Source organism: Podarcis vaucheri (genome assembly GCF_965113315.1).
Source record: "Podarcis vaucheri genome assembly, chromosome: 3".
Taxonomy (NCBI): Eukaryota; Metazoa; Chordata; class Lepidosauria; order Squamata; family Lacertidae; genus Podarcis; species Podarcis vaucheri.
This window is the reverse complement of record NC_138761.1, coordinates 66,562,774-66,579,327: the sequence shown is the minus strand read 5'-3', so window position 1 is coordinate 66,579,327 and position 16,554 is coordinate 66,562,774. Positions and strand designations below refer to the sequence as shown.

The following is a 16,554-nucleotide window of genomic DNA, read 5'->3' as shown; positions in this document are numbered from 1 at the left end:
TGAAATGCAATTTGTGAAGCTGAGTACAACAGCTCTCTCTTGCTCATAATCCCCAACAATTGCTGTTCAGAGATACACCGTCTCTGAAACTGCAGTTACGACTAGCCATTGACAGGCTTGTCCTCCATGAATTTCTCTGGTCCCCTTTTAAAGCCAGCCATTGGAGTCCATCACCACATATTGTGGAGCTACTTCCATAGTTGGTGCAAACCTTCATTTGCTTACAGATAGGTAGCCGTGTTGGTCTGCCATAGTCAAAATAAAAAAATTCCTTCCAGTAGCACCTTAAAGACCAACTGAGTTAGTTAGTTAGTCTTCATTTGCTTGTCCTCCAACATTCAGCTTCATGGAATAATATTAGGTTCTTGTATTAAGAGAGAAGAAATCCTTCTCTCTATAGACCTTTTCCACATCGTGCATCATTTTTCACTCTACTAGGCCCCCTGACTTCACAATTTTTGTAACTAAACAGCCCCAAACAGTCCCTTTCCACAAAAGGGAGTTGCCCCAGGCCCTTTATCATTTTGGTTGCCCTTTTCATAATGTCTGGGGAGAGAAAACGAAATGAAACAATCACAACAGAAGAGATGTGAATTGGCCCTAAGTGCTAGTACAGCAAAATTAAGCTAGGCAAATGAGTCCTTGGAGGGCAAGTATGATTTTGTCAGACAAAATTAAGGGTATCTTTGAGATAGGTTTGAAGCACTTTGCATTTAGGATGTGTGTGTGTTTTTAACAAGTGATATTAAGAATGCTATGCAGCCCTGTCATTTGTGAATATCCATTATTAGAAAAAATGACTGTACTAATCTGGTTTCAGGGTCAATGTGCCTCAATAAAGCCATACAAATACAATACTTGATTAATGTTGTTTGCAAGTAAAACAACTTGTATTTCTTGAGATCTCCCTTTTTATATTAACACAATATAGCTGCACAAAAGTAATCAGGGTCAATGATATCAACAATATAAATTACAAAAACGGACACATATGGTATATGGCATCTAACAGGCCCCAAAGTTTTTAAAAACATTGCCACCAGCAAAAGAAATATTTATGTTAATTTATGTTTCAATTTATGCACATTTCTGTTGTTTTCTTACATTGTCCATTTTGTCAGTACTTAACCGAAACATTGTTTTGTCAGTACTTAATGGAAAACCTCAGTAAACAAACAGTAAAATAAAGCATCATAATGTGCCATTAACATTCATATAACTTAATTATAACAGTCACACAAGTATAACAGCGCAATAATTACAAGTTGTGAATTACCACTAACAACAATAAATCTCACAGACCTTGCAGTCATATCACAAAGCACCTATGCAACCTAAATCACCACATTTCACAACTAGATGAGCAGAGCAGACAAAACAGTTACATGAAGCACCTCATTGCTGTGATCTTCTGCAATTGTGTCAACTGCAGAGACCACACCTCCTCCTTGCTGTCAGGAGTGGCAGGCCTGACCAGTTCCAAGGCTGTATTTCTTGAAAGTCCAGGGAAAGCTCAACCCATGGTTTCATAAACTCTAGGTCTACTAAACAAGAACAACTTGTGATGTTCATGCCACCGTGGGTTGTTCAGCTTTCAGACAATACAGTGGTACCTCTGGTTAAGTACTTAATTCGTTCCGGAGGTCTGTTCTTAACCTGCAACTGCTGTTAACCTGAAGCACCACTCTAACTAACGGGGCCTCCTGCTGCCGCCGCGCCGCCGGAGCCCGATTTCTGTTCTTATCCTGAAGCAAAGTTCTTAACCTGAAGCACTATTTCTGGGTTAGCGGAGTCTCTAACCTGAAGCGTATGTAACCCGAGGTACCACTGTACATTAGAAAAAACTCCACTGGCCACTGTTTGATCAGGTGTTTGGAAGTGTATGCATAGAGTGTCTGGCCACTGGTCCAGAGCAGCTCATCTGCCAGCCTGGGCCTTCAAATCTGCAGAAGAATCCTGCCTGTAGGCATCTCAGCAGCCATGATTCATTGTGTGACAACACAGAGTGAGGCCTTACAGAGCTGGGCCTTATGGCTTCCTGCTTGTGGAACTTCCTCTCATTGGAGATACAGCTGACTCCCATATTACCAGCTTTTCAACACTGTGTAGAGACGTATATTTTCCTTCAGGCCATTGGGATTGGCTGAGCTAATAAATTGTCTTTTTGTTGCAGCTTAGTTGTTTTTATGACAGGTATTGGCTTTATGTTATGTTGATACGCAGCACTATATCTTAATGTAATGTGATATGCTGCCCTGGGATTCTTCAGATTGAAGGGCTGGTTATTAAATTTACTTATTTATTTTGACAATGTATATACCACTTCATTACAGTTGTCTCTAAGTGGTGTACAGTGAACTCAACAAATATAATATAGATTAAAAAATCAACAAAAAAAAAAAGTAAATTAAGAAATGCTTTGAATGCCTGCTTTTTTTTTTTTAGTCTTCAGTAAGTCCTGGTAGTTCAGCAGGGAGGGGACCTGTCTGATCCCAGCTAGAAGAGAGTTCTTCAAAATTGGGTTCACAATACAGAATGCACAACTTCTGCTGGATATGGCTGTGCATCCATTAATAGTGACTCCTCCAAAAACCACCATGATATAAGGGATAAGGAACCAGGTAGTGCTTAAAGTATCTTGGACCCAACTTTGTAAATTAATATGAAAACCTTGAACCTGTATGTGCAGTGCAATAAATAAATAAAGAACAAATAAGTGGATGGAGACTACCTAGAGAACATAAGAGTTCCGGAAGACTGAAACCAAGTTTTATTATTTTTTTCTCCGTGCCATTGACCCCACCTGTTGACAGAGGGTTAACATGGGGTATATAACACAGAAGAAAGCTATTTTTAAAAATGAGCATACATTGTAGAAAATGCAGTTTTAATTTCACGCTAGAGATATGGGAAGTGCAAAAAAAAATCCTTCTGGAATCTTTTTGGCATATGTTTTAAAATACGGTTTATATTTATTTGCAGAAAATTCACCTTTTAAAAAATACCACCTTTGGGGCTATGTTTTAGTTCCCCCTTCCCAAACTCCTAATATGGATAGACTGTTCTGCTTTAATTTTCCTTGATGCCAAGCACCATAATTAATAACTGATTCTGCTACCTCTGGAATGAAAAGTAATAGAAAGAAAGAAAGAAAGAAAGAAAGAAAGAAAGAAAGAAAGAAGCCTAAAAATAGGGAGAGACTTCAGCTGCTCCTTCTTCCCCTTCACGTTGCCATTATGATGTGTGAGCGAGGAGATACCGATGCACCTCGGAGATGCTTCTTTTGTGGTTCGGAGGAGAAAGGGGGAGAGATGGGGGCGGCGGCGGCGGCGGCAGACGCGATCCTCGCTGCTACCTTTCCCAGAGGCTGAGGCACAGCAGCGAAGGAAGAGCAGGCACCCCGGCGGCGGCGGCGGCAGCAGCAGCAGTTTCCCCTTTCCCCGGCCCTGACTCTACGGGCGCATGCTCACTTGTGCCCGCAGCCCTGGACCATATTTGTCAGGACTCCTCGAGAGACGGAGAAAAAAAAATAGAGAGAGAGAGAGAATTTGGGGGGGTAAGGAAGCGCCTGGTTCCGACCTGATTGCTAACCCATTAACTGCAATGCACAACGCCGAGGGGTTGCCTTTCCATTGCCTCCCTTTGGCTGAGGATGAAAGTTAAGAGAGAGAGATAAAGGGAAGCAAGCGCACCTCCTCTGCCTCCCTTATGAACGGGAGGAGGAGCGCGCGCGCGCGCGGGGGGGGGGGAGAGAAATAGAAGAGAATTTTCTCCATAAAGGTGCGGGGGGGGGTGGCGGGCGCGCAGAGGGAAGAGTTCCAGCACAGCCTCTCGCCCAGGGGATGGGACCCGAGGTGGTGGGGGAAAGTGGCCCGGCGCCTGCGAAGTGGCCGGGGAGTGTGGGTCGGCCACGGGGGGTTCCTTCCCTAAAAAAGCCCCTAAGTGCGTGAGAGTGAAAGAGGAACAAAAGAGTGGGCGAGGGAGAGCGAGAGAGAGGTGCCTTCGGCGTCCGCGCCCCCCCCCACCCCGCTCGCTTCTTCCCCAACATATGACGGGTAAATTGTGGGGAGAAAAGGGAGGAAGTGGAGGCTGGAGCGGCCGTGGAAATGAGGAGGGCATTTCTCAGCCCCGCACGTCTTGGCGGGCGGAGACCGGCGGGGAGGGAGGGGGGCGGCGGCGGCGGCGGTTCTGCGGCGTCCTGCCGCCCCGCCACTGGGGAGCCGGCCCGGGTTTTTTGACACTTCCCCGGGAGTGTCTAGGGAAGGGGGACGGCGCCGCCGCCGCCGCGACAGGGATTTGGGGGAGAGAGGGGTGCGGGTTGCGGAGGGGCCGCCGCAGCCGCTCGCTCGTTCCGTTTTTGTTTACGGGGTTCCCTCAGCCGAGGGAGGGATGGAGGCTGGAAGCGCGCGGGGAGGAGGAGGGACGGACTTTTCCCACCCAGATTTGGCTGCAGCGGGATATACCGGTTGCATGTGTAACGTGTGTCGTGTCTCCCCTCCTGGAGAAGGGAAGCGGGGGGGGGGGGGAGGCCTGCTCGGATCAGCGCGCACGGGCAGCTTCTGAGGGTGTGTTCCCCCCTTCTTTTTCGTCAAAGGATTATTTTTATTATTATTATTAATACTGTTTCTCCTCCTTCTTGTCTCCCCTTTGCAGCTTCTGGACTTTGTGGCGGGCGCGAGTGCGCGCGCGGCGGCGGCGTGTGCATGTGTGTGCCGATATATAGAAATATAATACTGAGCTCCCCAATTCCGCCATTTTGGGCAAACTTTGCACACGCACGCACACACCACACGCGCAGCAGAGACGCTCCTCGCAGTTCGGAGTGGGAGGGAGCGTGTGTGGAAGGGCTGGGGGGAACTCTTGCTCCCCGTGCATGTCTTCTCACTAAAGTGTAAACATAGGTAGGGATTGGGGGCAGCAAATAAACCCCCGTGGGAGATGCGGGGATTTTTTCTCTCTTTCGCGCGCGCGTGTGGGAGAGGTGTGTTTGCATCACATGAACGTGGCTCGTGTGAATTACGCCAAGCTAGCAGCAGACCCGGGTTCCTAATACTCTGCAACAACGCCGCCCGCTTGCCTATATATTCCCCGCTTCCTGTAGTAGCCCTTTACCCATGATGAGCTGCAAACTGACACACTTGTTCCAAGCTCTTCGTGGGGGAGATGGGAAGGCGCTCGGCCCGAGCTCCCCATAACTGAGGGTCCGTAAGTGTGTGTGTGGAGGGGCGGGGGACTCAAGCCTGCTCTGTGGTATGTTGCTGTGGAAGATAGCAGGAGGTGCGTGGGTGGGTGGGTGGGGGTGTTCTCCCGGAGCCCCCTCCCCTTTTATTCTCACACGCGCACAGCAGGAGGAGGAAGTGGGTGAGGAGAAAACTTTGAAAGGGCCGAGCCAACTCCAAAGGGGACCTTCTCGGAAGCGCCTGGCTCAGGGTGGGTGAAAGGGGGCCGGGCTGAGGAGACCAGAAACAGAGAGAGAAAGGAGACGCCTTCTCCTCAAGGAGGGTGATTTCTCTCTTACGGGAAAGAGAACTAATCCAGAGAGGGAAAGAACCCAGAACCGTTTCTTCTCCCCTCGGAGGAGAGAACAGTCCCGGCCCTTCCTGAAAGTGGGGAGTGCGGGAAGAGAAGGGTAAAAAACGAAAAAATGACTCGAGTTTGTTTTAGGCAACCTCCCCTTCCCGGTTTCCGTCGCAGGCTCCGCAAGAAAAAAACGGGACCCGATTAACAAACAAGAGCAGTGCCTTTCTCTTATTATGCAACTTCCTCAGCCCGGGCAGCCGGTCTCTCTCTTTTTCTCTTTCTCTCTTTTCCTTCCCACACGCTTATATACCTTTTGCTCGCCGTGCAACGGCCTCGCCGCCCTCCCCTTGGGCATTTCCTTTCAGAGAAAGTGGAGGCGTCGAGGTTATTTCAGGACCCCCCTCGGAAAGCTGGCTCGCGGTACTTTCTGCTCTTTTACCAAAGGAGGCGAACGGAGAACCTGGGCAGGGGGCTGGGGGGGGGGAGCCCTGTTTTGTAGCCTGAAGCGTAGCTTGAATTTGGTAGTTTTTGTTACAGTGGCTTCGTTGCGCCGGGAAGTTGCATGTGAAGGACCTGCGCCTCTCTTCGACCCCTTCCGCCGCTCTTCTTAATTTTAGGAGGGCGGGGGGAGCGAGAGAATATGTAGTATCCTGAGTGATCACAGTGTTCTCCAGAAAAGTTTCAAGTGCAGCAAAATACGCTATTCCAAAACTGGCCAAGGAGGGACCCCTACTGGTGGAACGGAGGTATCCACCCTGGGGATGAAAGTTCAAATTATGGCCTCCAAGTTTTGCCGTGATTGCACTTCAGAGTTCAGGAATTGGTGAGGTATATTCCAAAGGAATGGTTTGAAGATACGGTTTTTTTTGCTGCTTCCCCCTTCCATACCATTTCTGTTATTACAGTGTTTTCTGATCTATATGAAATGTAGATATATAATGAAGAATGTTTCTTAGGATTATTATGAGACTAAACTCTTTCATTTTGAATACTCAGCACCGAACATAATAAACACATCTGATAGTTGTGAAGATGAGTGTATTCGTTTCTCCCCCCTCTTTTCACATCGGTTTCCTAAAAGTGTTAGATCAGTCAGTTTCACTTTCCTGTCGAGTACATTTCTGTTGATACAGGACAACTTCAGATCGCCTTTGGCTGTAAATAAAAATGAGGTTTTTTCAATGAATAGTTTTATGATAACTGTAGGATTTTCTTTGCAGGCATCTGCTATACTTCATTCAAGTTTCTTCTGATGGAGGAATTGTTGGTTGCTAGAAGCATACCACTTAAGGTGATAGAAGGGCCTGTAGAAATGATAGTCTTAAAATTCATTTAGGAGGCTAGAATATACAGGGGTATGTTTCTTTTTTTAAAAAAATAAATAATATTTATTAATTTTCCAACAATTTAAACACAACACTACAAAAAACAACAACAACAGTACAATATAATACAAAAACACTACAGAACACTAACACATAAAACTAACAAAACAAAACAAAAAACATTTTAAAACACATCAAACAATTTCAATATCTTATCTTTCATTCACTTATTTCCTCGACCTCCTCACACCTCCCTTTTTGTATTCCACTTCTGTTAATTGTTTCAGCAATTCCTTTCCATCTTCCTCTGTTTTCTATCCTATAATTATCTTAACACACTCTAACCTTATTTTTCCCTTTAATACTCTATTAATCTATTTATACTTAATTCCTTATAACATTTCTACTAAAGCCATATAACTTCATTCCAACATGTTTCTAACATTCATTAATTTTACAGTATTTCTGTAAATAGTCTTTGAATTTTTTCCAGTCTTCTTCCACCGATTCTTCTCCCTGGTCTCGGATTCTGCCAGTCATTTCCTCCATTTCCATATAGTCCATCAACTTCATTCTTCCCGGGTGGGTAAATCTTGTGTCTTCCAGTACTTCGCCATGAGTATTCTTGCTGCTGTTGTTGCATACATAAAAAAAGTTCTATCCTTCTTTGGCACCATTTGGCCAACCATGCCCAGGAGAAAGGCCTCTAGTTTCTTCAGAAAAGTGTATTTAAATATCTTCTTCATTTTGTTATAGATCATCTCCCAGAATGTCTTAATCCTTGGGCATGCCCACCAAAGGTGAAAGAATGTACCTTCAGTCTCATTACATTTCCAACATTTATTGTCGGGCAAATGGTAAATTTTTGCAAGCTTGACTGGTGTCATGTACCACCTATAAATCATTTTCATTAAATTTTCTCTTAAGGCATTACATGCTCTGAATTTCATACCTGTGGTCCATAACTGTTCCCAGTCAGCCATCATTATGTTATGTCCAACATCTTGTGCCCATTTAATCATAGATACAGGGGTATGTTTCAGATGTGTGGATATGGAAAGTTGGGAAGCCTCCCTCACACGTTGGATGGCTTGTAGAAAACAAACCACAAGCTTGCACTTGCTCCTAGACTAACCTAAGGCTAAGTTCATAGCTTTAAATAAGATTCACATATTTTTATGGCAAAGAGCCACACATCCAGGTATGCCTAAAGTTTTGGAACTTCCCACCCCAACAATATGTATGAGCGGCAGACAAGGAAGGTCTTTGAACACTTTTTTCATGTACAGCATTCAAAGATGCCCTGCATGCTGGCCAATTTTGATAAAAATACCTGTTTCCTTGACTCACCTCCTAAGTCCATCTTTGTTTTTCTGAGCTAATTATTTTAGTCAAAATTTTGTTTGTGATTGCATAAGGAGTACGATCTCTGCTTCTGTAAATATTTTGAGGGGTTGGGGGAAAGAGAAATGTATATGGAAAGGTGTGCATGCTTCATATGCTGTTAATGTTTGTGTAGCCAAATTCAAGGTGGAGTATCTCGTTTCAGTTTTTTCTGCATTCCTGGATAGTGATTAAAGGGAGTTTGCCACCTGAACTCTGTGGCACTGTTTCTTAAAAAAAATAAATACCCCATATAGTAGATATAGTGGAGTTCTCTTTCCCTTGTCTTCTACTGGATACATCCTAGTTCATTTTAGCTTTTGGTGGTGCTGGAAGTATTGGTTTTTCCTGGTAGGGGACTGCATGATTGTATCTTCACTTCCTTTCTGCAGTATACTGTTAAATGAATCAAACAAATTACATTAAGATAGCTTTTCACCTCTTGTGACATATCTCTTGGGAAGTTTAGAGCTGTACTTAGTTGGTGTTTATAGCACAGCTGTCATTTTGAAGTCAGCTTTATTTAATCACTTTTATAACTGTACATTTGACATTCCGATCATTTTTCGCAAAAGCGAATTGTTTGAGTACAGTTTGGTGTTTATTATGCTGTAAGGGTCTGGTACTTAAGCTGTTACATAGTTTAATTGGGCAGGCTTCTCCTGATGTATGTTGACAAAACAAGTTTTCTGACTGATAGTATGAGTTTATTTCCATTAACACTTCACCTGTTTGAAATTATGAAGACAGGTTGTTAGAATAGAGAGAGTACAAAATATAGTGATTAATGAACAGGGAAAGCATAAGCAATGCACTTTCTCATTTAATCCTTCAGGAACAAGGTAATCAGCTGAAGAGGAAGTCTGTGAGCAGTGCAATAATTCAGGAAATGAGATGTTTCAAAACAAAACAATCTTGTTAAAATTATACAAAAATGTAAGAGCTTTCCATTGGGTACTCCACTGGATTTGGCAGGAAGAAAGAACAGGCTGGAACTGAATGCCGAGTGCAGAAACTAATCGCGATCCAGTGGCAAAGAATTGTTAAAACTTCCATTGACAACTCCCCCCCCCCCCATATATTGTTTCAGTCTTGATAAAGCTTGGTATAAAGTTAACTATTACAAGGTTGCAGTGACACACTACCTAGCTGAAGTAACTCCTTGAGGGCTTCTAGCCATCGCTTGAGGGACTGTCTGGTTTCCTGTGTTTTCAATGCTGAGTTGAAGTTGTTTGCATGTTAAGTTGGCCTGCACTGAAAAACTTTGCAGCAGCATTACTACAGTAGAAATCTATGTTCAACTTTTTCCTCAGAGTGGAAAACATTTCCTGTCACAACTGTCAGCATTAGAAAAATATGTTTTCTATAAATCTACTTCTGATTTAGTTATTGCATGAGTGAATCTGCCCTTCTCCCCCCCTCCCCTTTCTTTGCTCCAGGGGTATTTTGGCTTTACCAAAAGGTGGAAATTAAAGGGACCTTGAAGAAAGACTTCCTTGCACATCCTAGGGCAGCATCTTGCTTAGTTAATGTAAGCCTGAGGCATGTGGGCACCGTGAAAAAAGAATGACATCCATGGTAGGGATGGGGGTGGGAGTTTCGTAAGTGTTCAGGCCAGAACAGCACCAAAATAAAGTGGGGCAAACTGAATTTTCCTTAGTTGAAACAGCTACCTCTCCTTGTTGGCTATGCATGCTCAAAACAATTGGATATATGCGCAGCAGGACTCTCTGTATAGGATGCTACCTTGTATTGAGAGAGACCTTTGGTCCATTTAGCCCACACATTTATTGCCCACACAGATCGGCAGGGGTTTTCCAGTGTTTCAGGATGGGGTAATACCCTAGCTCTACTTAGGGATGCCAGCAATTGAACTTGGACCTTATGCATACAAAGCAACTGCTCTTAAACTGAGCTATGACATTTTCAGACTTACCTGAAAGTAATTTTCTGCTGAGCTTTAATGGATATTGCGGGCTTTCAGCAAATACTGAAAACCTTCCCTCCCCAGTCAGACTTGTGATTGTTGCTGATTTGTGTTCAACCAGCATTTTGAATATGTTTGCAATTTGTCTTCTTATACTTTTATGAGATTTTATTATTGTATTTCTTTATGGTACAATGATACCTTGGGTTATAGACGCTTCAGGTTACAGAGTCCGTTAACCCAGAAATAGTACCTCGGGTTAAGAACTTTGCTTCAGGATGAGAACAGAAATCGTGCTCTAGTGGCGTGGCGGCAGTGGGAGGCCCCATTAGCTAAAGTGGTGCTTCAGGTTAAGAACAGTTTCAGGTTAAGAACGGACCTCCAGAATGAATTAAGTTCTTAACCAGAGGTACCACTGTATTGCTAAACACAGAAAACTTTAAAGTGAAAATTTTTGGGAAATTACCGTACTTTTCCGTGTATAAGAAGAGTTTTTTTTTTACTCTAAAATAAGCTTATAAATCGGGGGGGGGCATGTTATACAAGGATAGTGCATATGTGGGACGGGCGATTGGTTGCAGCTGCGAGCAAGAGCTTGTCAGTGGCGATTGGGTGGTTGAAGGCGACTGATTGGTGATTGCTCAACTACTTTGGCAATCCTCCCCCAAAAAGCTCAACATCCCTGGGCCATCTTCCCCCATTTACTTAATTTGGGGTCCCCAAAAGTAGGGGGTATCTTATACAAGGGGGCGTCTTATACACGGGGAAATACAGTATGTTAAGAAAGGCTCTGGCTTTAATGTGGATAATGTCATTACAGTCATACCTCGGGTTAAATAAGCTTCGAGTTGAGCGCGTTCGAGTTGCACTCCTCGGCAACCGGAAGTAACAGAGCGCATTACTTCCAGGTTTCGCCGCTTGCGCAGACGTGGCAAAAAGTGACGTGCGCGTGCGCAGATGTGCCGTCGCTAGTTACGTTTACTTCTAGATGCAAACGGGGCTCCGGAACGGATCCCGTTTGTATCTAGAGGTACCACTGTATATAGTTTAGTCACTAGGTGGCACGTGGTATAGTGGTGGAATCAGGATCCACCAGTTGCTGTTCTGTTATTGTTTAACAGAGACAATAAAGTTCTTATCTAGCTTCCTAACTGGTATGTCATCTAAGGCTTAATAACAGTTTATTGCAAACTCACTGTGCAGATGCGGTCCTACATGAATACTGGGCCCAGCACACACATCTGAGTCTTAAGATTGCAGCTGCAGCGTACAGTTAAATCTCTAGTTTCTACAGTCTTTTTATAATTTTTATGATATTTGCTATTTATAGACACTTCTTTCATTAGTTAGTCTTACTACCTTTGCAGAAGAATGTTTAGATCTGAATCTCCAAGTTCTTTAATCTTTTCTGTATTCAAGTCCATTTAAAAATGAGGGGGGTTTTTTTTGTCAATTATAATGGGCTCCAAGAGAAGATACACGTAAAGGCAATTATTTCTGTGACAATGGGTTAATTTTTTAAAAAAGGATCAGCTGTCATGTGCTTTGTCTGCACCAAGTATCCTTCATTCTACCTCTAGCACATTTAAATAACCATATATTAGAAACGGATGCAGGGAGAAGTAGAGCCCTGTCTGTTACTTTCAGATAAGAATGTATATGGTTCAACTGTTTTCAGGTTACGTGCTGTGAAAAGGGAAAGTTATTACTTCTCCCAAAGTTTCAGGTGGCTTAAAAAAATTAAAAATAAGCAATACAAACTGTTAAAAGATTGCAGTGAAATGAGCACAAACAGCTTTTGATGATGTCTACATTAACCTGCATTAATTAGCAAATGACATAACATCCAGCCTGAACAAGACTTCTGGGGAGCACAAGAGTTTGCTCGCTATTTTCTGACACTTTTGTTGGTTCTTATTGCTTAGCTCTGATTTTTGTTTTAACAAAAAGAGTAGCCATTGGTGTAGAAGAGGCCACCAGATACTGTAAGAAGAGAGTCGTAATTGCTTTTGGGACTCATCCACACAACTATTTGTCTCATGCCTAGAGAGTACGGATTTGAGTGGTTTTCTGCTTGACCTGCAGTTTTCAAGCATGGATTCGAGCGGTTTCCCCCTTGCTCCTCTCCTTTCCCAGGGAAACATTTTGATTTTTAAATTGGATATGCATATTGCGGGCCTTTTGACGTGGAAGTCTAATAATACAGTGGTACCTCAGGTTAAGAACTTAATTTGTTCTGGAGGTCCATTCTTAACCTGAAACTGTTCTTAACCTGAGGTACCACTTTAGCTAATGGGGCCTCCTGCTGCCGCCGTGCCACGATTTCTGTTCTCGACCTGAAGCAAAGTTCTTAACCTGAAGCACTATTTCTGGGTTAGCGGAGTCTGTAACCTGAAGTGTATGTAACCTGAAGCGTATGTAACCCGAGGTACCACTGTATCTGGCTGTGTTTCTAGAATTTGTTATCTTCATTATAAACTCACATATTGAAAGGTACCGTTTGAGCTGATATCAACAGAGGTAGATTCTGTTTTCTATAAGAGAATGCTGTTTAGTTAAAGTTCTTCTTTTCAGAATTTGCCTCCTTCACTATGCAAGCAGGCTTCAATGGTTTCAGAGGTTATTTTGCCTGCTTATAGATACTTAAAGCATTTTATCTGGTTTTGGAAGCCTGGAATTTTCAGTTTATGTTAAAATTATTGTCAATTATATATAATGCATATGGCAGAAAAATATACTGCACTTTATAATGGCAAATACAGTTGAATAAAAGAGCATAATTGGGGATTGGATGTGTATCCAATATGTATTGAGCTTTGGTACATGCTTAATCAAAGTTAATATTCATTGTGAAAGAGGATGGTTCATTCTTCTGCCTTGTCTGTCAGAAAAACCTAGGCCCAGAATTTGAGAGTTCTAGGGCATATAAAAAAGCAAAAATAAAGATAGAATAGTTTTTTCCCCCTCAGCAAATAGCTGCTAGATATTTTTCAGATCGACTTACTACACTGATCATGAGTCATAACTATAAGAGCTTGTCCAGGCAATCATTTCAAAGTGTTTTCTATGCCATTTCAGCCATTGTGGGATAGTCTTACAAGTTCTAATCACAGATATTTGGGCTGTGTGGTGGCGATAACTACTTGGGGAGTGTAAAAGCTTTGGTGCAACAGGTTAGCTATGTTGTTGTTTCTCTCCTGCCTTTCTAAAGAAAAGCTGGGTAAGTGGTACTGCGGTGCTGAAGATGGTGATTATTTAGCATAGGAACAAGTAGTCCTGAATAGCCTCTTTCCTTCAGCCATACAAAGTCTAAAAACTAACATAAATGTGAGTGTGTATGTGGAAGGGAGGAGAAAAAGAGAGAGAAGCAAACAAGCTGAGAACAAGAGAAAAGGCCATAAGGGTAACATCATTTCTACTATATTGAATGAAATTTGAAGACCAGTTGCATCTGTTGATAATAGGTATTTCTGCTTTTAACTGTTTTGAGAGACATAATTGCAGATCGTAAAGGGTTTTTTGTTTATTTGTTTTTTTGTCTAGCTCAAGTTATTAGTGAGTAAGATCTATCAAAAGCAGTGGAACCATGTTGGCAGCCACCGAGCCTTTTGAGCTTGCTGAACATAAGGTTGGCAGTTTGAGTCTGCATGATGGGGTGAGCTCCTGTTGCTTTGTCCCAGCCGCTACCAACCTAGCAGTTCGAAAGCATATCAGTGTGAGTAGATAAATAGGTACTGCTACGATGGGAAGGTAAATGGTGTTTCCGTGCTCTCTTGCTTCCATTACGGTGTTCCATTGCACCAGAAGTGGTTTATTCATGTTGGCCACATGACCCGGAAAGCTGTCTGCAGACAAACACCACCTCCCTCAGCCTGAAAGCAAGATGAGCGCTGCACCCCATAGTTGAATTTGACTGGACTTAACCGTCCAGGGGTCCCTTACCTTTTTTACCTTTAGGTTTAAATAGGACCTAGTTCTATCGAACTTAGTCCTCTCGACTGTATCATCTGTTTTTGAGGATAAATAGATTTTGTATCTTTATATTTTAACTTGGAAACAAGTCGTATTGCATCTGCAGTGGTACCTCGGGTTAAGTACTTAATTTGTTCTGGAGGTCCATTCTTAACCTGAAACTGTTCTTAACCTGAAACACCACTTTAGCTAATGGGGCCTCCTGCTGTTGCCGCGCCGCCGGAGCATGATTTCTGTTCTCATCCTGAAGCAAAGTTCTTAACCTGAAGCACTATTTCTGGGTTAGCGGAGTCTGTAACTTGAAGCGTATGTAAGCTGAAGCATATGTAACCCAAGGTACCACTGTACTGGGACTTACTTCCCAGAAAGCATGCATAGGATTTTAGCCTCAGCTTCACCACCGTGAAGCACATAGCATTCCATGATCTAGTATTTTTCCCCTAAAGGGAAAAAGTTCATGTAGTTTCAACTAGAAGTGTGGGAAGAGTCCCTTCTGGTCCATTGTTTGGTGGGAGTTTATTTGCGTGGGGAGTTTACAGATCTTGGCTGTTGTAACTTCTGCAATTTAGATGCACAGTTTCCAGTCTCCAAAATCATGGAAACTGTTGTCACCAGGAGTTTCTGACTTTTACATTATGGTTGTTCAAGTGAAGGAACACTCGAGTATGACCTGGAGAGTTCATGTGAAGGAACAATATAATCTTCATCTACTCTAGGTTGGGTTTGGGATAATTCTTCTCTAATGCCCAACATTTCCCATGTGTTCTACTCTGTTACTGGTGCTTATTTTAAGTCCACGAGCAACAGCATCTTAAAATTATTATTACAGTGGCAAGTATTGTTACTCTCTGTTGGAAGCTCCCCAGAGTGGCTGGGGAACAAATAATAAATTCTTCTTATTATTATTATTATAAGTAGCACCATGGCTTTATCATAGGTGCTTTCTTGCTGCTTGAGGGTTGGGAAACTCTCTGAAACAGCATTAGAGAAAATTAGAAGAGGCTCATTTTTGGATGAACTGCTTTACATAGGACTTTTAAATTCCAGTCAACTATATAACCCAGTAGTTATCCATATTTGTTTCCAGCTTTAAGCAAAACACACAGGTGGAGAATGCAGATAACTAGAAATGTGACAGTTATGATATTAGCAAAGTTAGATATAGATTTTAAGTGTTATGCCAGATGTATTTCACTTAAGGCTAAAATCCAGGCAACTGCCGGATTTTATATTTTCAGAAATTGGAACCATTATTTCTTTCATTTTCCCAGCAGTCCTAGGTGCAACCTGAAACCTACACAGCATCTAGTAGAGCCTAATCCGATTAAATCTGCTATCTCTTCCTATCCTCCATCCTCTTATTTCTGGCTAAATTTAGACTTTGCGGCATCACCATCTAGTCCAGTTTTCTACTGTACCTCTCTCTTCCATCCACTCCCCTGCCCCCGCCCAAAAAAACTTGCTTAATATCCAGCCTGATTAGGACCTTTGGTGAACTCAGAAACTATTTTGGTATTTTGTTATTTTTGGCTGGTTTTAATAAAAGTGTTGATTAGCTTTGAATTTTGACATTATTTACAATAGGTTATAAATATTGTGGGGCAGGTGAAACGATGATTGAAAATCATGTGATGTATGGTGTGAAAGTGGTTCAAACGTAACATTTTGCGGAAGTGGATCCGATTTTTTATTAAAATGTTAGATTTTTTTAAAAAAAGTATAATAAAGTACAAAGACACAAATAGAAAGACTGTCCCTCAGGATGGGGTTTGTGTGCTGTTTCCCTACCTACCCACCCACCCCATTCACAAAAGAAAAAGAAAAAAGCCACCACAATTTCAAATTTCTGTTTATGTAGGCATACAGACAATTAAGGGTATGTTGGATCAGAGATATCATTTTCATATCGCCTGTCTTATTTATTTTACAGTATATGCACCATGAATGAACCAACTTCTAGTGGAAGTGGGCAAGACTTTGATGTATTTAGTGTAATGGACTGGAAGGACGGAATTGGTACCTTGCCTGGAAGTGATCTGAAGGTAACATTTTATAATCCTAAATAGGCTCTGAAAAACGTAATGTAACCATAGATGCAGAGACATACAACTTAGTGCTGTATAAAGGGCAAGTCTTGATGTTACCAGGGAATGGATAAGTGTGTCAAAACTCTCTCTCCAGGATATGCCACAGCTGGCATTCCAACCTTTACTGGTAAAAGATGTTTCATATCATGAATGCACTTGACATCCAAATTATAGGCTATATTGAACAGCAATCACAAACTGTGGACTTGCTCCTTTAGTGGGAAGGCAACCCTGCCCAGAATAAGTTGAACAGCACCTCAAACATTCATCAAACCATCCACCAACAGTTCCTATCTCCTGACTGGACTGAATTTGAGTTTCTTTGGCCTCATTCAGTCCA

At 42.6% G+C, this 16,554-nt stretch overlaps 1 protein-coding gene across 12 annotated transcripts in view; it reads left to right on the top strand.

Moving 5' to 3' along the window:
- The first annotated feature begins 3,447 nt into the window (after positions 1-3,447).
- L3MBTL3 (L3MBTL histone methyl-lysine binding protein 3) overlaps positions 3,448-16,554 on the top strand; it is a 56,643-nt gene continuing 43,536 nt past the window's right edge. For 2 of the 12 annotated variants that reach the window (XM_082216091.1, XM_082216088.1), the window contains exon 1: positions 16,058-16,169. In XM_082216091.1, the coding sequence (XP_082072217.1) occupies positions 16,068-16,169 (102 nt within the window). In that variant the 5' untranslated portion in view covers positions 16,058-16,067. The other 10 variants (XM_082216092.1, XM_082216090.1, XM_082216094.1 and 7 more) reach the window with 10 other exon arrangements.